Source organism: Poecilia latipinna, unplaced genomic scaffold (genome assembly GCF_001443285.1).
Source record: "Poecilia latipinna isolate Pla-1442-1.1 unplaced genomic scaffold, P_latipinna-1.0 Scaffold3166, whole genome shotgun sequence".
In the NCBI taxonomy this organism is placed as follows: Eukaryota; Metazoa; Chordata; class Actinopteri; order Cyprinodontiformes; family Poeciliidae; genus Poecilia; species Poecilia latipinna.
This window is the reverse complement of record NW_015115782.1, coordinates 24,565-46,052: the sequence shown is the minus strand read 5'-3', so window position 1 is coordinate 46,052 and position 21,488 is coordinate 24,565. Positions and strand designations below refer to the sequence as shown.

General features: G+C 36.9%; 3 protein-coding genes across 9 annotated transcripts; 1 reads left to right on the top strand and 2 right to left on the bottom strand.

Annotated features, from left to right (window-relative positions):
• Nucleotides 1-2,451: 2,451 nt before the first annotated feature.
• On the bottom strand, nucleotides 2,452-11,196 carry LOC106940288 (endophilin-A3-like). 3 transcript variants are annotated; one of them, XM_015022995.1, is made up of 11 exons: nucleotides 10,849-11,196; nucleotides 9,271-9,495; nucleotides 7,864-7,932; nucleotides 7,596-7,668; nucleotides 6,535-6,678; nucleotides 5,655-5,788; nucleotides 5,360-5,518; nucleotides 4,339-4,442; nucleotides 3,600-3,724; nucleotides 3,060-3,113; nucleotides 2,452-2,868 (listed from the first exon to the last, which is right to left on the bottom strand). In XM_015022995.1, exons 2-11 carry the CDS (start codon nucleotides 9,313-9,315, stop codon nucleotides 2,657-2,659), a joined length of 1,119 nt encoding a protein of 372 aa, XP_014878481.1. In that variant the 5' UTR covers nucleotides 9,316-9,495; nucleotides 10,849-11,196; the 3' UTR covers nucleotides 2,452-2,656. The 3 variants fall into 3 exon arrangements, with proteins under 3 accessions (XP_014878481.1, XP_014878480.1, XP_014878482.1); XM_015022994.1 differs by lacking the exon at nucleotides 10,849-11,196 and adding an exon at nucleotides 10,316-10,404; XM_015022996.1 differs by lacking the exons at nucleotides 3,060-3,113; nucleotides 10,849-11,196 and adding an exon at nucleotides 10,316-10,404.
• commd9 (COMM domain containing 9) lies at nucleotides 10,338-14,876 on the top strand. The gene is made up of 6 exons (XM_015023003.1): nucleotides 10,338-10,441; nucleotides 11,477-11,593; nucleotides 12,201-12,340; nucleotides 13,132-13,166; nucleotides 14,275-14,378; nucleotides 14,469-14,876. Exons 1-6 carry the CDS (start codon nucleotides 10,388-10,390, stop codon nucleotides 14,604-14,606), a joined length of 588 nt encoding a protein of 195 aa, XP_014878489.1. The 5' UTR covers nucleotides 10,338-10,387; the 3' UTR covers nucleotides 14,607-14,876.
• Nucleotides 14,877-15,885: 1,009 nt separating this feature from the next.
• LOC106940289 (pre-mRNA-splicing factor 38B-like) lies at nucleotides 15,886-21,091 on the bottom strand. 5 transcript variants are annotated; one of them, XM_015023000.1, is made up of 15 exons: nucleotides 20,970-21,091; nucleotides 19,854-20,100; nucleotides 19,723-19,758; nucleotides 19,498-19,575; nucleotides 19,284-19,358; nucleotides 18,942-19,088; nucleotides 18,817-18,858; nucleotides 18,687-18,737; nucleotides 18,550-18,601; nucleotides 18,334-18,390; nucleotides 18,126-18,285; nucleotides 16,836-16,996; nucleotides 16,672-16,736; nucleotides 16,482-16,582; nucleotides 15,886-16,312 (listed from the first exon to the last, which is right to left on the bottom strand). In XM_015023000.1, the coding sequence occupies exons 2-12, from the start codon at nucleotides 20,086-20,088 to the stop codon at nucleotides 16,880-16,882; spliced, it is 1,050 nt and encodes a 349-aa protein (XP_014878486.1). In that variant the 5' UTR covers nucleotides 20,089-20,100; nucleotides 20,970-21,091; the 3' UTR covers nucleotides 15,886-16,312; nucleotides 16,482-16,582; nucleotides 16,672-16,736; nucleotides 16,836-16,879. The 5 variants fall into 5 exon arrangements, with proteins under 5 accessions (XP_014878486.1, XP_014878484.1, XP_014878488.1 ...); XM_015022998.1 differs by having other exon boundaries at nucleotides 18,126-18,390; nucleotides 20,970-21,089; XM_015023002.1 differs by having other exon boundaries at nucleotides 18,126-18,390; nucleotides 19,935-20,100; nucleotides 20,970-21,089.
• Between the last annotated feature and the right edge of the window lie 397 nt (nucleotides 21,092-21,488).

The following is a 21,488-nucleotide window of genomic DNA, read 5'->3' as shown; positions in this document are numbered from 1 at the left end:
GTATTCTAATATCTAGAATTTTTACATGACTTGACATAAAAAAATAACCCTTTTATCAATTAGGCTGTCCTTCAGTTTGATCCCTTCTCCCATAAAATATGCAAAACCCTTCAGCTGCAAAGCCAGAATTACTCACTTACTTGTTTGGTATTTATAAAATAATTAGGCAGGTTTGTTAGTATCAGGGAATGTTAGTTTTACAATGATTCCAGTGCACATATATCTTGATGTTCCTGTTCAAGAGGCAAACTGTATGTCATTTTTTATCCAGAAAGTATCATGTTTTTCTGCTTAAATGGTGATAATGATTGCAGTTTGGCTACAACCATTATCCTATTTTCCTTATCAATTTCTAACAATTTACTCAGTGATACCTGTTCTTGTCCTAAATTGTATTTCATGACTTTTGTCACTTGTTTTCTGTGAGTAGAGTACATTGATTTGTCTTTACTTTTGCTACACTTTGTCAGGACCTCGTCAAAAAGTATACATTTATATATTCTGTAAAAATTTGGGAAAATTCAAAATGGCAATCAGTCCTCAGTTAATGTTTGTAGCAGATTTATGAGGAACTCTTTCAAAGTACAAAAAAAAAAGACATGAACAAGAATGCACCACAATAATCTGACAGTCATGTGATCTCATTTATTTAGTGTAAAATAAATCTACAAAACAGATCCACAACAATACTGCTTATTCTGCTTATTAGATTAGCTAACATACATTCAGTAGCTTTCTATTAAAGGGAAAGTCCAACATTTCAGCAACTATACTCAGGGTTATTGCATGATTTACAGTCTCTGGCTCTAAGTGATCATTTGTAGCTTATTCAGAGTTTAAATGAAAATAAAATGATTGAACAGATCTGACATTTAGTCTCCTTTACAATCAACCAAACCACATACTTCCCTGATTTTAGCCTCTGCAGAACTCAACTGTTTTTAAACCTGATGCATTGTTCTTGTAATGTGTGCTTTTACCTTTATAACACCTTAATGGAAGTCACACAAATTAAACAAAAAAAGCATAGTAATTCATCTAGGTAATGTGATAGCAATGGAGTCTAAGTATAAAATCAAGAAAAAATACAAGAAAAACAGCTCATTAAACATTGTACAGCATTGTTTGTTTGATTTTTTGGATAAATACACAAGCAGATAAGACAAAATGGGCCAATAAGAGTTACGTTTGCAGTGCTCATTGGGATTTTTCAGTGATTTTACTTCCTAAGAGCATAAGTTGATTTGTTTACCTTAAAAGCCATTCTTTAGATGGTTTTGTCTAACTGTTTTCTCCACTTAGGCTTTACTGTTGGTCTAATTCTATCAGGATTTCCCTGAGCTCTCCTTGAAAGAGTCCCACTCTTGCTGCTTTGAGTTTTTAGAAGGAAAAATTAAGCCATCAGATGTACTGATTTACCTGTAACCATCAGTATAAGTACTAAAAGAAGGAGTGTTGGCAGTTTGTATGTTATGGACCACATGGGTGTGTTTTAATACAGTACCAAGATAGAAAGACATCAGTATGATTTTAGAGAAACAACTGCTGCTGCCCATGAAAGGGTTACGAGGTCATTTACAGATTATCTATAATCAGTCATTCTACATGGAGAAAGATTGATCAAAACAAAAAGCTGCCCATCTTTTAAGAAGTGAAAAACCCACCAAATTCACCATAAGGACCAGGATCTGGCCACCTTGCAGTTACCAAGGCAACCATTAACTCCTCCGTATACAAAGGTGTGTGAAGCCACCTGTCCAACAGCTGAAGTTTGGTCATCAACATGAAAATGACTCCAAACACAGCAGCAAATCTAAGATAGAACAGCATCAATGTGTTGGTCTGGCCTAGTCAAAGCCCAGACCTCAACTTGATTGAAATGCTGTGGTGGGACCTTCAAAGAAGTACAGGAAAGTAAAATCCTGAAAGCTTTTCCTGCTGGATGTGGTTCTACCAGCTGATGGATCCTGTGGTGAACTAAGTGTTTCACACATAGTTTCTAAAGGCCAAACTACCAAGTATTTTCTGTCTAGTTTCTAGCCCAAAAATCTTAGTACATTTGTAAGTAACTTTTCAGCAAGATACAGGAGATTCTTTTAAGTCAGTAATCCATTAATACAGATTAAAAAGAACTTGTTCCACTGGCATTTTTTTCGATTAAAAATGTCTTGTTATAAGTTGAATAATCTGCCAATGGAACTAGTACTCTTTCATCAACATTTACTTAAAATAAGCTCCTATATCTTGGTAAAAAGTTACTTGTGGGTTAGTTTTGTCTTATTTCAAGTGAGCTGGGATATTTGCACTAGAAACTAGATAAAACAATACCTGATAAGAAGAAGAGTGTTTGCAGTGTAAGAAATAAAGCCTTGGAACTTGTAGAAGTTGAACCTCTGAAGACCAAAACCTGAGCATTAAGTCAGGTCCAGTTGGAACTCAAGAGACTCTATGTGAAGTTTTTTTTTTGTGTTTTCACAAACTACGATTTATGAAAAAAGAACAAAACGCAGTGAGAAGGATTCTCCTGAAGGCACCCGTCGACTCCGTTTCTCTTTATAACGGATTCACTTATAGAAAAGTGCAAACAGACGCGTCAAAACTTGCATATCATCAGAAGTCGGACCGACATCCAGCTCCAGAGTCCAATGAGACGTTGTCACGGTAACGGCAGAGGCACCAGCACCTCCACGTAGCTGACAGGTAGAAGCCCGGATCGCTCCCCGAGCGTTCCCTCGTACCAGTCGCCGTCAACCTGGCCGGTGAGCACGATGACCTCTCCCTCGCTGAAGTCCAGCTCGTCGTCGCGTTTCGACGTGAAGGAGTAAATCGCCCGGCAACAAGGCTGATTCAGGAGCAGCTTACAGTCAGCTGAGAGGAAATCAGAGAGGAAAATGCAGTTAAACCTCCAGTTAAACCTCAGATGTTTTGATTGCTGATGCTGGACTCAGGTTGAAAACTCGGAAACTTCTCAGACATAAAAAAAAATGACGAGTGGAAGACGCTGGAATCTCCCCGGGGAAACTGGTCTCTGCTAAAACAGCCTGATGATGTTTTCTCACCAAAGTTGGAGATGAAGCTGTCTGGGCTGGATGTTATCACTGAGCTCTCTTCTCCTGAGTCCAGATTAGATGAAAACAAAAATACGTTTTACAAGACACTCGCAGATACCCTTAAAGGGCAACATTATGTTTTCCAGGCACTAGAATGATTTTATAGCACAACTAAGTGCTATAAAACTGCTACCCTCAGTTGTTATAAATATGACTTAAAACAAGTTTACCACCTTGAAATTGGGCTCCTGTCTCTTTAAGAAACTCCTGCACTTTCTGAAACTCTGGCTTTAGGAAGTCATCCTCTATTAACCCTTTAACAGCGTTTCACTGAGAAGTTTCACTCATATAATGAGCTCAGTAGTCGCATCAGGTGTTTGCTAATTGCTGCTGGACCGATTGGAAACCAGTTTAGGGAGACCAGAACATCTGTGAGATGATGATGTTCCAGAACCTGAATAATTGATGTTTTGTTTTTGTTCAGGTTCAGAAAGTTGACCTCTAATCACCTTTAAAAAGGTTCAACATGGAGGAAGTATCTGAACAGACCTGAAGACCGAGGAGCCGCAGCTGACAGCTGGTGGTAAAACCCGACGGTACCGTTGGGGTCGCCCTCGACCCGAATCTTTTCGGATCTGAACTGGCGAGCTGGTTTGTTACTGGCAGCAGTCAACCTGATGTAAGAGAGAGGTCAAAGGTTATGTGGAGACAGATGTAACACTTTAATTCTGATGGTTCTGATAATCAAGAGGATATCAATAAACATCAGTTTTTTCCCCACTAACGTAGAAATGCATCGATCCGATATCAATATCTGTAATGGAAACAATACTGAAAAAAATTCTAGATTGGCTTTGGTGACGATGTATCCAAACCATAAGGGCTTCATGACTTATCTTACACTATATTGAAAATTTGTAATTCCACTGTCTGGACTATTTGAAAGAAAGTTTGTAGCAGTTTATTTTTACATGTTTGACCAAACGTGTTGTTTTTGTCTGTTTCGGTTTCTTCTATTTATTTGACATTGGCTGGTTTATTCCCTATTGCACTGACTGAACAAATTAAAGTTGATTTGTTTATACATGTTTGACCAAGCTCATGATGTTATTTGTGTTTTTAAGTGTGTTGTAATTCAGTACATTTATGTCTGTGTTTTTTAAAAGAAGAAATATTTTAAGTCGCTGTTTTTCTGGATCAGATCGGTATCAGCCGATACAAACCTCAGATATCGGTATCGTAAGTGAAAAATGTGGATCGGTGCATTGCTACACGAAGCCAAACTCACCTGGCCTGCAGGTCGCTTTGCAGGTCCAGCAGGACGCGCTGGGCGTTGCGGTGGAAGTCGAGCAGAGCGGCGATCAGAGCAGCCAGCGGGCCGATCAGATCCACCTGCAGGAGAAACACTAGAGCGGATCGGTACCACAGCTTCCTGACTCCATGCGTGAATCAAGTCCGACTCATCATTTCTACTGATGTTCTCCTTTAAGTCATCGGTGCTAATCAGACAGAAAAACGCCTTTTTTTCCCAGTTCGATGGACATTTGGGACATTCTCAATGTTTTCAAGCTCCTGTGAAGAAATGCAACTAATGATTATTTTATTTAATTAAGACAAAAGTATTTTCTATTCTATTCTATTACTTTATTAACAAATCAGTGGATTGTGCTGCCCTCAGTGTCAGAGAGTTACATAAATTCCAGTCAGATTCTAGTGATTTAAGATTAATTTAAGACATTTCTTTTTAGCCAAAATTTTTGTCCACTTTTTTAGATATTTGTTTTAATCTCTTATTTATTCATTTATTTTATTATTTTTATTAATTTAATTTGCTTGTTTTTTTTGTTTTGTTGCCCTTTGAGATCTAAAGACATAAATGTCATTATAAATAAAACCCATTATTACTGTTATTGTTATTATTATTATTATTTATGTTATTGTAACTGACTGAATTCTTCTGTATGACCTTTTTTTGTCTAAATTGAACTAAGATTTTAAGAGCTGATATTGTGGTTAAAATTGGTGAAAATAAATTTTCGTGAAGGATTGAAGTGTTTCAAAGTCATACTAGATAAAAACGTTTTTTAATTTTATTTTGAAAGTTAGAGATGAATCAAAATGGCTGGACATTTTGGGGGATTGAAAGTGCAGAAAAGTGTATGTAATGTCTTCCTGGAAACCAAGTCATGAAGATTCTTTCAGGTATTTAGTGCCAAACTTCCTTTAGATTTGTCTTATGGTTTACTGCAGTACAGGTTGAACAAAATTAAACAGAAAGTAAAAGAATAAACATCTGGTACCCAACTCACATCACTGTCCAGCAGGACGAACATGCTCCTCTCTGCCAGCTCTTTGGACGTCATAAACTTATCCCACGCCAGCCGAACGCTTTCTGTTGACACTTTTCCTCTTCGTCTCTTCTTATAGTCAAAATCGAGCCGCTGGCCGTTCACCTTCTTCAGCTGGTACTGAGGAACCAATCAGATAAACGTAAACAAACAAGCTTCAGACCTCCTGCTGGCCTAGATTCTGGCACCAATAACAAGTGAGCTCATCTAATTCAGTTCGAATAAAGACTTGAGGTGGGATTTAATGGCGGCTCACCTTGATCTGCTTCATGTCTGACTGCTGCAGCCCCTGCAGAGGGTCGATGAACGTCCGCTTGATGCCGACGTCCAGAGCGTCTTTGGCCTGGCCAACCTTCTGCAGAGCTCCGCCCACATCCATCAGAGCGCCGCCTGATCAGGAGGCGAGGAAGAGGACGACCGCAGAAAAACAGCAGGAGAGTCAAGACGAAGAGTTCAAACACATCTGAAGGTGCCTCATCAACAGAGTTTGGTAGTAACTAGTTACATTGTTACATTGACCTGACCATTACTAGTTACACTGACCTGAGTAACTTTAGAAAAAAAAATTACTTTTAGGAGTATTTCTACTATGCTGTACTATTTACTTTTACTTCAGTAATTTTACTATGGAGTATCTCTACTCTTACTCGAGTAAAATTTCTGGATTTTCTACATACAAACATGTTTTAACCAAAAATTCATCAGACACACAAACCTGCAGTTTTTGTTAAAGTTTCATTTTCAGTTTTTGTATTGAAACTGATCTGGAAACATTTTCTATGGGCTGATTTTGTTATTTTTTGTTACTTCTATAAATTATTGTCATTTTGGTCCTTAAAATACCACAATTTCCACTGAACTTTATATTTTGATCCGTCTGATGATGTAATTTTTAAATATTAAATGATTGATACTTTGATCAATATCTTAGTACTCGAGTAGACCTTTTACCAAACACTTTTTTACTCTTACTTGAGTAATTTCTTGGATGGTTACCTTTTACTTTGACTTGCGCACTACTTCATATATACTTCATAGATGTTGAAGTAGTGCTACTCTTACTTGAGTACAGTTTTTAGGTACTCTGCCCACCTATGCTCATTAATTTGTTTACATTTATTTTAATTTGTGTGTACCAAATTCAGAAGCAGGTCCGAGCTCCTGGCCGTAGAACAACATGCACTTCCCCAGCATTCCCTCTGTCTGCGGGTATCCCACCGTCCGCACCTGTCCTCGGATCCTGGACACTGTGCTGAGCATGCTCAGTTTAGCTCTGTAGGCTGCAGACACAAAAACACATTTCAATTTACATTTTTATTCATTTTAATTTGTCATCAGTTTAATTTATGAACACAAAACTTTCAAGAAAAAGAAGTTTTGCCACTGAGGACCAGGGGTGGGCTTTATCGTGCATTTTAGCGATAGAAATCACACTTCTTTAAATAAGTGACATCCTAAAGGAGCTTATTTCAAATGGGAATATTTTCCCAAGAATTATATTTCTGTTTGTGGCTTTGTAAATGTCATGCCATGTAGCTACATTTCTCCATTAAATTCCTCCAGATTCCTTCAGATCTGAAGTATAATTCATAATATTCTGATCTGGAGATGGAGAAACATCCAAATTAATTCTGATCCTTCAATAATAAACTTTTTCTCACACATTTTCGGTGCTAATTTGGAGATTTTCTGCTTTTAAATCATAATTCAACTTGGCTTTCATATTAAAATTATGAAATCTATTCCTCATGTCTACATCCCACAACCTTCCAAAGATTTACTTTTTTAAGCTAATTTCTGTCAGAATCTGTAATAAGCAGAACTTTGTCTTTTTAATTATGAATGCACAGCATTTATGTATTAACATTGGTATTTACTGATGATGAGTTTGTTTGGACAGCACAGGAGAAGCAATGGGTGTTTTTTCTCCGCTTTGAAAGGATAGAGAAATATATGATATATCGATTGAATATCAGTATCACTAATTAGCCATAATATCAATATGAAATACTGATATTGGCTAAGATTTTTCATATTGGTGCATCTTTATTATTCATTTTGAGATGAATAATAGAGATGCACCAATGTTACAGGTAACATCTTACATGTTACCTGTAACATGTAAGATGTGTTACAGGTCCTGTTTTGGCTCAGATGCTGGTTGGACTGTGAGTCTGGGCGTTAAATCATGTGGTACCTGGGTTTGGCTGGAGTAGCTCTGTGGTTCTGGACATCAGCTCACCCAGCAGAACGTTCATCACTGCGACAGTCTGATGAAAAACACAGAGGGAAGAAGTTCAATCGGTTTTAACCTTCAATCTCCAAAGTGCACTGCAAAATCACAAAATTATACCAACTATTTTTGGTCTAGTTTCTATTGCAAATATCTTGGTAAACTTGAAATAAGAAAAAAAAATTAAAATTTACTTTTTAGAAAGACAAGACAAACTCAAACATTCATTCACCTTCTCCATCTTCAGGAAATCTTCATCCAGTTTGGTTCCCTCAGCTCCCATCAGGCGCTCGTTCAGAAGCTGCCGAAAGAAATCAGGTTAAAACACATCAGAGCTCCAGAAAACCAGACAGTTTTCAGAAATCAATCAAAAACTAAATTCCTGAAACTTTCAACCTCTGAAAGTGGCGAAAGATGGAAAATCTTCTCAAATTTGGATTGATAATCACTCTAGCTTGACACAAACTATCTGAACTACTGCATTGTAAGGCGCTTGATCACCTTGATCACTCAGCTTTAAACTGATCCAGATAAACTGGAGATGACAGTCTGACGAAGCCAACAGAACCACATTCCTTCAACTCAGAATAAAAGCTGCACCGATTGCAGTTTCCTGGTTCATAGCAGATTAACGATCTTTAAAAAGGCTCACTCAATTCCAATTTTGGCCGATACCAATTTTTTTGTCTGAAATTTTGTTAAATATAGCAAATAAGTCACTAAGTTGGTAACAGTGGGAGTGTTAACTGCAAACAGACATGACCTGGTGGGCCGATCCATCAGTCAAACCTGTCACTGCAGAGCAGAAGAGGAAAGCGGCTGATTTTTAGACCTTATCTGAGGTAGATAAGATCAACTTCACATGCAAGTATCACCGATCTTCCAAAATTAAGAAAATCTGTGCCAATAAATTGGCTGGTCGATAAATCACTGCATCCCAACCCTCAACTGCAGCTGCATCAAGAAAATTTGACAACAAAGGTTATGGACAGAATTGATGACAAAAGGCAACTTTGTCAAAGTCCAACTCTCACCAGAAACAAGCATGACTTACTTATTTGAAACACTGAATGATAAATTAAGAAAAGGATAGGAAGAAGTATAAACAGAGTGCCCATTAAAGTGTTTATCTCAGACTTTTATTCAAATTTTTTGTAAGAATGTAGAAAACCTTTAAGTTTTTAATATCTTGTTTATATCAGGAGTAAATCTGCAACTAGTGACATTGAAGATAGGGAGAATTTAGTTTACTTATAGTCAGATTGTAATATTTTGGTAATAAAGTTCAGAGGAAAAGTTTGTATGGCCTTGCTAAATCTAAATCAGAGCTTTAAAATAATCTTTCCCTTTGGAGCGAATTAACACATAATCTCTTTCTGATAATTAATGTTTAACCTATAATTACAACCATAACACAGTGCAAAGTGCAGCCTACGTCATACTCTGATGTACCGGGAATAAAAATCTTAATAAACATAAACAAGGCGGACCCTCATCCTGCATCTTTCCTGGGAGAGAGGCTTACCAGGTGGATCGGTACCAGGCCCTGTGTCGCAGTGGAGCCTCGAAACACGACGGCACACATCCTGAATCTCCACTCGTTTTAACCTGGTTCTGTTCGGCTCGGTTCGGCTCTTACCTGGCTGGCTTTGTGGAACTGCTTCTTCATTCCGGACACCGACATCTTGACGGCTCCAAGCGGCGGACCTGCTGCTGCTACCGCCGGGATCCGGACAGCCTTCAGCCCGTCTACGATGCGTTATCCCCCCGCAGGGAGTTTCTGCAGGGACCTGCCCACACCTCCGCAACCACAACGAGGCCAGGACCGGAAATTTGGACCGGAAGCAACTCCGTTTAACACTTCCTACTACAAAGAAGTGGACAGAAAAAGTTCTGCAGCCTGTAACAGTCAATTTAATTTCGTTCTGTCTGCTGTAGTCTAAAGTTTGCCATATGTCTCATATTTATTATCTTTTCAGTGTCAAATCTGTTTATTTGCTTTTCATTTAAAGTTAGCCGTTCTTTCCAATAATTTATCATGTTGAGATTCAAAATAACATCAAAAACATAATTGTTTTTACAACTTTTTCTCACTTGTTTTTTTTTTTGTCTTTCAGTCCAAATAAAGTTATTATAAATCAGTGAGCAAAAACCTGTACTGAATTAATTACTTAAATATTATGGTATAATTCTTATAATTACATAGGATTACTTTTTTATGCTTAATTATATTCTTATTTTTTATTATGGTATTTATGTTGCGTTGTGTTTAATTTGTATCAGGGGTCTATCAATAAAGTTTGAAGTGCATTTTATTGAAATGTTGTCGAGCTTAATCTTTTTTCTGCCTAATATGTTAATATTAGTTATTTAATAGTAGTTTTAATTTTGTTTTATTTTTAGGTTTTATTTGTTTTTTTATTATTATTATTTTCTGTTGTTTTGGCCGAAATTACTACTAGGAGCTTAGATATTCTTTTCGGTAAATCAATGTATAATTTTTGTTGAAGTTATAATTACAAAACAAACTGTAAAATATGGGATGTTACACATGGACATTTGCATCCACGCCATTTGTGGTTAATAGTTTTATTGATTTGTTTTTTTAATATTTTATTTAATTAATTTTATTTTCCTGTTAAAATTTTAAAAAATAAGTTTTTTCTGGTTCCTAGTTGACTAACATCGTGGTTTGAACTTCATTTCCCATCAGTCATAGCGCCAGCATTGCATCACATGACTCCTGTCTTGTCAACATGGCTGCTGCGCTAAGCAGTGAAGATTTCACCAATTTGCAGCTCCTTCTAAAGGCAAAGAACGTTGTTTTTGATATTTTTTAATTGAGACTTGATGGAAAACGTGTAATTGTCTTCTGAGTGTTTTAGAAAACGTGGTTAAAATAGGAATATCTGTTATTTGCTTACTTTAATCTGCTCTAAGCACTTTATCTGCGGTTTTTTGTATTGAAAACAAGAGTTGTTTTTCTGTGGAAGGTTATTTCACAAAACCAGGATATCGGATTAAGCCTGGATTTTCCGGTTGAATTAAGCCTTGACTCGTTTTCATAAAAGCAGTAGCTCATAAGTTACCATGGCGATTTATCCTCTTCAGCTAGCCTGTTCCAGACCAGGCTAACAACCAGTTAAACCCGGAGCTTCATTTGTTCAGTCAGATCCACCATATTTAAAACATTTTCTTATTTACGTCATAAACGTACCTTGTGCCTCTATCTAGGGGGCTGTTTTTTAACAAGATGCATTTTAAACTCTGCTTCAAATTATCTTGTCTTTAGATTTCCGTTAAGCTCCATTTGCGCTAAGAGTTAAACAGGAAGTTGTCCCTTTAAAATAAAAGCATGCCAACTCAAACAGGAAGTTAACCATAAGTAAAACTATTTAAGGATCTAAGTCATTAGTACATTTTCATTTGTACATTAGATAATTTTTACCAGGCCCTGAAAATTGTTCTTATGTTGAACCTTGACCTGTTGTCATGTTTGTTCTTTATAAATATCGATAAGATGTGAAAAGAAAACAGAGTAACTTGAATCAATTCGCTGTCAGATTCAGATGTTTTAATATTTACTTCTTCTGTTCATTTTTTTTTATTTCAAATTTTTTTATTTGAGCAAATGATGGTATGAATAGGACATTTTAAAGTTTTGCAGCCACATCTCCTGAGCCTGAGTTGGTCTTTCAGAAACGGGTAAAGCCACAACGAACTGATCATCTTATGTCAAGGCTGGTTTTATCTCACTTCCTGGATTTCTGAATTGTGGTTTTAGTGAAAGAGTCCTTTAAAGGCCATGTTTATTTTCTGATTATTTTTTTTTATGTGTCTTTCAGGCTCCATCTAAAGATGCAGTGAGAGATGTGTGCGTTCAGAGCCACAGAGTCCTGAACCGGAGGCTTACAGAAAACACTGCAGCCACCTTCAGCATCCCTGCAGCACAGGCAGCTCAGGTAACACACACAAGCACGAACGCAAACACACACACATGTGCACGCGCACACACACACACACACACACACACACACACACACACACACACACACACAGAAATCATCGTGTTTAATAATAATCAAATTTTTAGACCATTTCCAATTAGCATAATAGTATTAAAGGCAAGAACACCCTCTGGAAGATCAGTGGTAAAGAACATTTAACACTGGAAATTAAAACATTTAAAATATCCAAAATAAATAAAACAATGTAAACAACAATAGTTAAAATGAATTATGAAATGTCTGTAACTGAAATTGTGTTTAGAGAAATGTCCATCTTTCAGATTAAACAAGAAAAACAGGCAAAAAAGTATAGCAAAAAAAAAGTGAAAGTACTTTGTCAAACATTTTTCAAAATGGCGGCTTTTCAGCAATATTAAAGGGGAGCATCTCTTTAACTTTTGTCCGAATGGAAATTAGCTCATTTTGACTTGAAGTGACTTTTACTAAACTAGCAGAGAATTTTTAAACAATCAGCATCCAGATTTCTCCACTCACAGAAAAATGAAAACATAATTTAATTTGGATTTTTAATCTGATTCTGTGCCATCCATCTGTCATTTAGCTGGTCCAGTCCCTCCACACTCTGTCTCACCATGTCCTCTTCCACAACCTGACGTCTCCGGATCAGATCCTCGCAGTATTCCCAGAGTCTTTCCACTCCAACCTGAAGAACCTGATCACTAAGATCCTGCTGGAGAACAGGTCAGACTTACTGAAACTTTAAGAAGTATTCAAACTGATTTGATTATTTTCCAGGTCTGATAAGGATGAGAAGAAAAGTCATTTGATTATTTTCATACTTTCTTTCCATATCCTATTTTTCTAAAACACAAAACTCTGACAGTGGTTTTAAGTAAATATAGTGGTTTTCACATTGATTTATATTAATTTCACCTTCTTGCATTTGCTAAATCACTCAATATCCATATTATGGATTTTGTGTTTCTTAATTAATACATTGATCACTTTATATTCAGGTTTGACTTGAATTTAAAGAAATCCAATTTTTAAATTAGGTCAGAAATGCCATTTTTAATTAATTTAATATTATTAATTAAAACTGATTTGAGTTAGTTCAGATGACAAAAGCAGTAAAATCGACTCTGTCACATTACAAAAACATTTTCATTGTTGTGTTGTTTCTTGGTTTTTGTTAAAGTCACAGAAAATGTAACTAAATTCTCAGAATGTTATAAAAAAATGAGTCTGTAAAGGTTTAATGATGATGTGAGGGATAAAAGCAAACAAGGTTGTAAAATACACTAATTTTGATACAACCTCCTCCCCAAAAATCTCATCCTACTGCAAAAACATATCGAAAAATGTGAGTTTTTTTCAGAATGGGCGTGTTTCCATTGAGCAAATTTATTTTTGAAATATCAAATTGCACAATTTCAAGGTTGATGGAAATGCAGCTAGTGACTCAGACATCTCAGTTATCTTTGACTGATCAGGAATTAAATTATTGGTTGACATTAAGTTTATTTTTTCAGTCCGGCGTGGAGGACAGAAGCTCTCAGCCATCAGGGTGAGTAAATGCCTTGCTTCTCTTTACCGTCTTTGTGAGGACAAACACTTCAGGAAATGTTCTGGCGCTGATTTATTTAACCTTTAATTAGAAGCTGCAGTGTTACTGCTAAGTCTAAGGTTCGGTAAATAACTGCTTGTGTTCAGAAGTGGGTAGATAACCCAAAAACTCATGTAAAAGTAGCACTACTTAGACATATTTTTACTTAAGTAAAAGTAAAAAGTAAATGTCCAAGAAATTACTCCAGAGTAAAAAAGTATGTGGTAAAATGTCCACTCATGTATTGAATAACTGATCATAACAATCATTTAGTATTCAAAAATTTCACAGTCAGATGGACCAAAATATAAAGTTGAGTGGAAATTTTGGAATTTTAAAGATCAAAATTAAAATATTCATGTAAATTACATAATTACAAAACAACAAAATCAAGCAAAAAATAAATAAAATAAAAAAATCAGATATTTTTCAAAATCAGTTTCTTTCAATATAAAGTTTAATGAAACTTTTTCATAAACTCCAGGTATGTATTTGTGTCTGGTGAATTTTTAATTAAAACAAGTTTGTTCTTCATTCAGTGAATATCCAGATATTTTACTTTAGTAAGGGTAGCAATACTTCATGATTAAGTTACCCAAGTAAAAGTAAAAATCAGCAGTCCACGAAATTACTCGAGTAAAAATGTATTTGGTCAAAATGCTACACAAGTTCTGAGTAACCGATCAAAACAAACATTTAATATTTAAAAAAGACATAATCAGTCAGACCAAAACATAAAGTTATGTGAAAATGTTGGTATTTAGAGCTCAAAATGAGAATTATTCAGATCAATCAGAATTTTTCAAATCAGTTTCTGTCAATATAAAAGTTATTTTAAAAAAACTGCAGGTCTGTGTCTGGTGAATTTTTGGTTAAAACATGTTTGTTTTTCATTCAGTGGGTAGAAAATCCATAAACTTTACTCAAGTAAAAGTTGACACTTCATTATAAAATTACTCAAATAAAAGTAAAATAAACAGCATAGCAAAAATACTCAAAGTAAATTAGTTCAGAGTAGTTCCTCAAGTACATATAACTAGTTACTACCAAACTCTGCTCTTGTTTACAGTCTCCCTTCCTCAGCTGAAGGAGCTGGACTGGAGAGTGGACCTGGTGACCGGTTCTGACTCGGTCAGTCGGATGGCGGTGCCGACCTGCCTGGTCCAGCTGAAGGTGAGAACCTGATCGACCCTCTGCAGAGGTCGTGACCTTCCTGATGACACAATACATGAAACCGAATCTCGATATGCGAAACCTTTTCAGATGGAGGATCCGTGTCCGTCAGCAGGCGGGGAGCCGGTTTCCACGGTTACAGTGGAGCTGAGCAGGGAGTCACTGGACACCATACTGGATGGACTGGGACGGATCAGGGACCAGCTGGCTGTGGTGGCGGGGAAGTGAGAACACGGACTCCAGATTCCCTCCATAAACAGTTTACACTTTAAAACGTGGCTCAAGTTCTACGTTTTTCATCAAAAACCTGCTGCCGTCTCAGTTATCCGGCGATTGGAAAGTTTAACTTTTTAACACGTTTTGAATGTGATAAAGTGATTTTTTTTCTCATTCTGTTTATATATTTAATATTAATTATTCTACTCAACCATCATTCATGTGTAAAAGTATTTTTTCCATTTCTACTAATGTGAAAATAAACTGATCAGTCAGATTCTATTTCGTGGTGCATCTTTTCTATTCCTTCTTATTTTAATCTATTTTGACGCGGTTTAGGTCTCACTATAGTTTCCTCACATTTACATATCTAATGACGTAGTGTCAAACTTCCTTGAACTGGTTGCTACATGCATATTTTTGGTCATTTTGCCAAATGATTCTTAGATTAAGATCTTTTAAACAGAACAGGCTCCAGTTCTTTGAGCACTGTTTCTGCTTAAGGTGGGATGAAGAGTTGCAGCTGTGTATTATAAATCTTTTACCACATATGCTTCAACATTTCAGAGCTCATTTTCATCGTTACAAGACTTGAACAACAGATTGCAATTTAGGTAACTATGAAACAGATTAATTTCTTTTTTTTCCCCAGGACTTGGATGAAGAATCCAAAATGAAAGGATATTAGAGCTACTGGAAAAAAAGTGTTAATTCAGATTTTAATCTAAACTCTGAGCCAAACCTATTGACTTTTTCAGAACTTAGACTTTAATACAGATGCAAAGAGGCCGCCAAATTACGTCTAAGTTGTTTTTGCATGTCAGATTTTGGTCTCCTGAAGCTGTAGACCGACACCAGACGTTTTTTTTCCTGACATCCACAGGATCACCAAAAGTAGTCATTTACGTCTTTTCTATGTCAAATTCAAACTTTAAATTTGGAAATAATGGGTCACATACATTTCCCCCTCTTAAGTTGCTTTCTATGATTCCTGTATTGCTGCTCCTTTGCTTTCAGTCTTAGATTCTAATCTATGTTGTTAATGCCTGAGTTCTTGTGCAAAATGTTGCTTATTTTTTTCTTTTTGTTCTTAAAACTGCAGGAAGCTGAGAAAGAAAGTATAATTAAGTTGCCCATTTCAAATACTGAAACTCATTAAAACAAATTAAAAATCAAAACTGACCGTGTGATGCTCCTCTGTTTAGTAAAGGAGTATAATGTCCAGTTCAAATCTGGCTGAGGCAAGCTAACAGTTTGAGCCTTTTGCTACAGGAATACAATCACCAATCTGTTTTAAAATTGTTATTTTTTAATGGATCAACAGAAGAGATTAAAATTGGCAGTAAAAGTATATCTGAAATAAAAAACAATAAAAAAGTATTTTTCAAACAGGGATTAACAGTATAACAGATACACCATCAACACTGGTGCTAAACAAAAAGTCACATAAATGATGTTCTACAGCCAACCTTGCTTGGGTCTATACTTCATAGAGAATATACGATAAAAAACACTATTTTATTTCTCTTTTTGGATTCATAGCTAAAACTGCAGCTTAAAACATAAATCTGGAATTACAAAGTGAAAGCAGGTTCATCAGTCTTCAGTGAGTTGCCGTCTTCTGCCTCCAGATCTGTGTGGCGCGTGTTTCAGATGCTCCGCAGCATACAGCCTTACGAAGTCCTCTGTAGCTGCCCAGTCCCCCGTCATTATCCCATCTGCATACGCAGAAAACAAATGACTAGTAATAATGCAAAGAAAAAAAATGGAAAATGCACAAAGATGTGTTGATGGAGTCTCTATAAACATATTTTAGCCAGCTTCCTCATTATTTAAACATTAGCAGAAGCTAATAATTTCCTTTTTTAAAATAAAATGTGAACTTACCTTTTATTGCTTTATAAACCATTGTATTTTCCAGAGGTTTCTTGCCTCGTTTCCCTTTCCCCTTCATATTGAATTTGGCCATCAGTGCGTTGGTGAAGAGCCTGGAAAACAATAAATTACAATTATGTATCATTATAAATCTATATGACAAAATACTATCCATATCCACTCTGTGTGTGTGGAAACAAACCTGTCAAGAACTTTGTTGACAAAATCCTTGGTGTTCTTTCCTCCAATTCTGGAAACATGCAGCACCTGTTGGGATGAATCCATGATATATTTTGCTGATAATCCAACGTAACAGTGTTTGATTAATGTGTTATGCTAAGCTTTGTCCAGACTTGTAAAACTTACAAAGGTTTCAAAGACTTTTGGGTCAGAGAGGCGTTCCTCTTCTCTCACAAAGTCTTCCATGGTCTCCATCTTGTCAATGTGAACGACTGCAGGGATGGGCTGTTCGCTGGTAAGACGATTGCGGATATCAAACAAAATGTTGAAGAGCTCCCGCTTGAACACTGCAATAAACATCCATTGGTTAAAATTGTTATCTTTACCTAGAGCAGCAAGGCTGCTTAGTTGCTTGATTATTGTTTTTGTAATCAGCGTCTGTGATATTCGTCAAAAGGGAGTATTATGTATTTTTCAGGCATATAGAGCCATTCCGTAGCACAATAAAGTAACTATATCACCTTCAGTTGTTACGAAAATGCTGTGTGTAGGGGCTGGACGAAATGATTGACAAATATCATGATATAAGGGTTTCCTATAAGTCAATATCAATAATTATTGATTAGTATTTTTGTTTTAAATATCTGAAATATTGCCAGACTGATGTTGTGACCTTTCAAGTTTTCACTCAACACCATTGTTCTCTGTTTTTTAAGCAGTTATGAGAAACATTGGCAGAATCTTAAGCTGCTTCTGCGCCAATTACTCCACAAGTTGTTGCTAGGCAACCAAAGAGTGAGTAAATTCTGAGGTAAGCAAAGAGTGAGTGAGTTGCTAGGTAACCAAAGAGTGAGTAAATGAGTTCATTCCATCAACTTTATTTAGCTAGCTGTCAGAGGTTGAGTGGCTAAAGCCTGTCCTCTGCCTAAATCCCCCAGAATGCTGTGCGGTTCAGTTCAGTGAAGTGATTAGAATATCATCAGACGAATAATATTCTAATCACTGAACTGAACTGATTCTAATCACTTCTAATCACTTCACTGGGACCTAGTGATTAGGTCACTGGGGCCTAATCAGGAGGTCCTATTGTTTCAGACACTCCGCCTTCAGCACATCACAGAAACGTTCTTCCATTAAGCTGTTTACAACTGTTGGACTCGAAAGTAGCTTGTATGATGAGCTCAGTAGATGTGCAGTTCCACCAAGTGTTTGCTAACTGCTGCTGGCGCTAGTCTGGTGGATTTCTTAGTACCGCACAGTTTGTGCAAGCATGTAGACACCCCCAAATGTCTGCCACAGTAGATTTAATGATTCCTCAAACATCAGTGAAAGAATCAAAGCAACACTCCAGGTATGTTTTTGATGATGGAATAACATTAGAATATAAAGTAACACTCAAGAAAGTGAATTTTGCACAAATTTAACATGTCAGAGAAGAAAAAAAAAGAGTCTTGGTGCAAATTAATCAATACTTACCATCCTGAGGCAATGGGAAGGTCCAACCTCTATTTTCTGATCTGAAGCCTCAGCGCTGTGCCTGGATCTCGACCTAGAAACCTCATCACGGTGCCTGGATCTCGACCTTGAAGGCCCATCGCGGTGCCTGGATCTCGACCTTGAAGACCCATCGCGGTGCCTGGACCTGGAGGAGTATTCACGGTGCCCAGATGCCGCATCATAGTGCCTGGATCTTGACCTTGACGCCTCATCGCGGTGCCTGGATCTGGATCCACTACTGGATCTAGTGCAATTTTTATTTATTTTAATAATTTAGACATTTTATCACTAGCAATACAAGACCAGGTCATGAAGTAGAAACTGTTTAACTCCTACATTTTGCTGGAAACCAACCAGAAGAAGCTAATCGCTACTGATGTGGTGCTTTATGTCGTTTCTTTACCTGTAGTTATAGCCATCAAGAATTTCATCTTTGACACAGCCGTGTCGAGATCCTAAAAAACAAAACTAAACATTATTTACCAAGCCCTGATAAAATAATCTAGTGGTGCTTTAAAGTGTGATGTGATGTATACTCACTGGGAGATGACGGGTCGCTGCGCCGAGGCGCTGTGTTTGCATATCGAGGGCCTAAAAATCAAAAAAATTATTAATCGATGAAAACTTAGATCAAAATAAAAAGTGAGGATTAGTTAGGATAGATACTTACTGGACATCAACGTTTCCCGTCCTCGAGGTCCATTAGATCGCTCTGCAAAGCCAGATAAGTCTAAAACACCCCAAAAAATGTAACTGAGTCTGAATCTGTTGTCTTGTGTGCAAATAAATAATTACCAGATTGGGATGTAACGCAGTTAGCAACACTTTGAAGTTGTTGGTGGATTGATTGATGTGAATACTCACTGGAAACGTCCCTGTGGAGAGATCCTGCAGAGCGTGAGAAGGCTTTCAAAAGGTAAGCTAACGTTTGATTTACAGAGCCTGAAACACATGAATTAGCCTCTGATTACATTACAGCAGCATTAAATTACTAATTTTTTATAATTCAGTCTAAATTATTTGGATTGGTGAGCTTCCTGGTCGTCATAAATTGACCCATCCGTCTGCAGCTTGCCATAGTGGAGCAACTTTGTGAAGTTGGACAGGTGGATCAAGGAAAAATGCAAATCTACTTACGAAACGTTGACATGTCGATGCCCTGAGAACCGTCTGCAACCTCCCTTCGAATGGACGTGGCTTCATCTTCAGAGGCTGAAACAAGAACACCGGGACATTTTATATTCACATGCATAAAGATGCTGGGTAAAGTGCAGAACAATTGCACTTTACCCAGAATTTGTAACAATTATGTTGTGTACACACAACTTTAAAGTGCCTCATAAATACCTACAAATGTTATTTAATCTGTTAGTGTCCTGAATGATGGGGAGTTTCTCTGGTGCTTCTGACTGGATGGGCAGCTTGACGACTTTATAGAGGTAATTTAAAGTAAATTCCCAAGAAAAAAAGATATAAAATTTTGAAACTGGATGTCAAACAACATCATGTCTTAAAGCTCAAAAAAGTTGATTTTATAACATACTGCCCCTTTAAGAAGATAAAGAAAGCCCATTACCCCTCATGTCATCCTCTTCATCTGAAGATGTTAATCCTGATAAAAGAAAAAGAAAAAAAGGTCGTCTAAAGTTTCAGGCACAACTTCTGTCTCTAAATTACAAATGTATAAATCACATGAGACAAACATACCGTTTCTTACAAACTCCTCTTGAGTTACTTTTTTTGAGTGGCTCCTTTTTGCTGTCGTTGCCACGTTCTGTTCCTCCTCACCTTCCTTCGAAACAGCTTCAGTATAGCTGTCAATGGTAAAACTACGTGGGGTCCCAGGAACACCGTTACTAATATTTTCAAAGCCTCGAGGGTCATCCTCACTTTCAGAACGAAGCAGACCGAGGTCTCTTCTGTTTTTCCGCGATTTTCTCATTCTCACAGCAATCTGTAAACAGATTTGAGTCCAAGTTAATCTGATGATTGTTTATGTGACTGACCATGCACAAAGGGGGGAGACAAGGTCACAACACATATCATATTGAAGAGAGTTAGGATAGGATGGCACATTTCTCACCTGAAGTTAGAAAGTCACACCTCACAGAAAGGCAAAACTGGTTTATAAAAACAACGAAACCTCAGGAGCAACTTTTAAACATTGATAATTATTATTTTGAGGTAAGAAAAAATACTAAAGTGTTGTCTCTAGTGACATATTTAGAGTGTCATTTATAGTACAATGAAGTTGCCTTCAGTTGTTATAGAAATCCCCTCCGTCACTTTACACTTTAGGAAGCTCCTGCCCTTTCCGACACGCCCCCTTCAGCATGTCCTCACAACAATGCTTCTCCACTCCATGATGCCATTTACAACCATCTTTAGGAGGGTTGGACTGAGACGTGGACGGGGCCAACTTGTATACCTCTCTTTCGTGTCGTACTGTTTACATTTTGTTCAATTTGACTGTGCATTATTCTTCCTGATGCGAGTGGACGAAAATACGGATGCATCTAGCTCCGTGTGGACTCGGCCTGGACTTTCACAAGACAATGAAAATTCTAATTGAATTAAAAATACATTATTGATCCCAAAGGAAGATCAAATAATGCAGCAAGGCGCAAACACTTCGAAGCATAGGGCTTATTTAAAGCTTATTCAGATCCATAGTAGTTCATTTTCTGACCTGCAGTGCTAGATTTGCCTTAACATTTGTTCAACACAATATACACGAAGTAGACACACGTTTTATCTAACGTTAAAGCAATTTAAGACAACAATGCTAGAGAACCTAATAAAATCAAGCAGAACTCAGCTTACTTCCACCTTTTTGGTCGACCGCGGTGAACAGTAAGCAGCTAACTCAGCTCCAGCAGAAATATGAAAATGTGCTGCTCAGCAAGAGTGCTGCTGATTGGTTAGCTTATGGTCACGTGCAGCATTAGCCAATCAGAGTTTGTTGACGCTCGTGTTCCAAAGCATAGACATAATAAAAGGATATATATTATGTCTTATATCATAGACATAATATAAGATATATTATGTCTATGTCTATGTTCCAAAGCCCGCGAATTCTACTTCATTTATTTTTTTAAATGGCGGAAAGCCAAGAATTTTATATGTCCCGCCACCTACTGTAGATGACTGTATGACCTCACAGCCTCAGAACGAAAAAGCTTTTTAAGATAAAAGTTAAAAATAATAATTGCATCAATTGAATAATGATACTGAAAATTTAAAACAATTGATAACATACATTAAAATGTAATTTTAAAAATCACATACACTATGTGATTCTTAAATCACATAGTGTATTAAGAATCACTATGTGATTCTTAA

Excerpts from the sequence above, each read along its gene's own strand:
- commd9 (XM_015023003.1), top strand. The coding sequence starts at position 10,388 with ATGGCTGCTGCGCTAAGCAGTGAAGATTTCACCAATTTGCAGCTCCTT. Across the intron at positions 10,442-11,476 it reads ATTTGCAGCTCCTTCTAAAG|GCTCCATCTAAAGATGCAGT; the intron begins GCAAAGAACGTT and ends TGTGTCTTTCAG. Across the intron at positions 12,341-13,131 it reads AAGATCCTGCTGGAGAACAG|TCCGGCGTGGAGGACAGAAG; the intron begins GTCAGACTTACT and ends TTATTTTTTCAG.
- LOC106940288 (XM_015022995.1), bottom strand. The coding sequence starts at position 9,315 with ATGTCGGTGTCCGGAATGAAGAAGCAGTTCCACAAAGCCAGCCAG. Across the intron at positions 6,679-7,595 it reads GCTACTCCAGCCAAACCCAG|CCTACAGAGCTAAACTGAGC; the intron begins GTACCACATGAT and ends TTGTGTCTGCAG. Across the intron at positions 5,789-6,534 it reads CGGACCTGCTTCTGAATTTG|GCGGCGCTCTGATGGATGTG; the intron begins GTACACACAAAT and ends CCTCCTGATCAG.
- LOC106940289 (XM_015022998.1), bottom strand. The coding sequence starts at position 20,088 with ATGAGAAAATCGCGGAAAAACAGAAGAGACCTCGGTCTGCTTCGTTCT. Across the intron at positions 18,859-18,941 it reads CTGCGTTACATCCCAATCTG|AGCGATCTAATGGACCTCGA; the intron begins GTAATTATTTAT and ends CTGGCTTTGCAG. Across the intron at positions 18,738-18,816 it reads ACGGGAAACGTTGATGTCCA|GCCCTCGATATGCAAACACA; the intron begins GTAAGTATCTAT and ends TTTGATTTTTAG.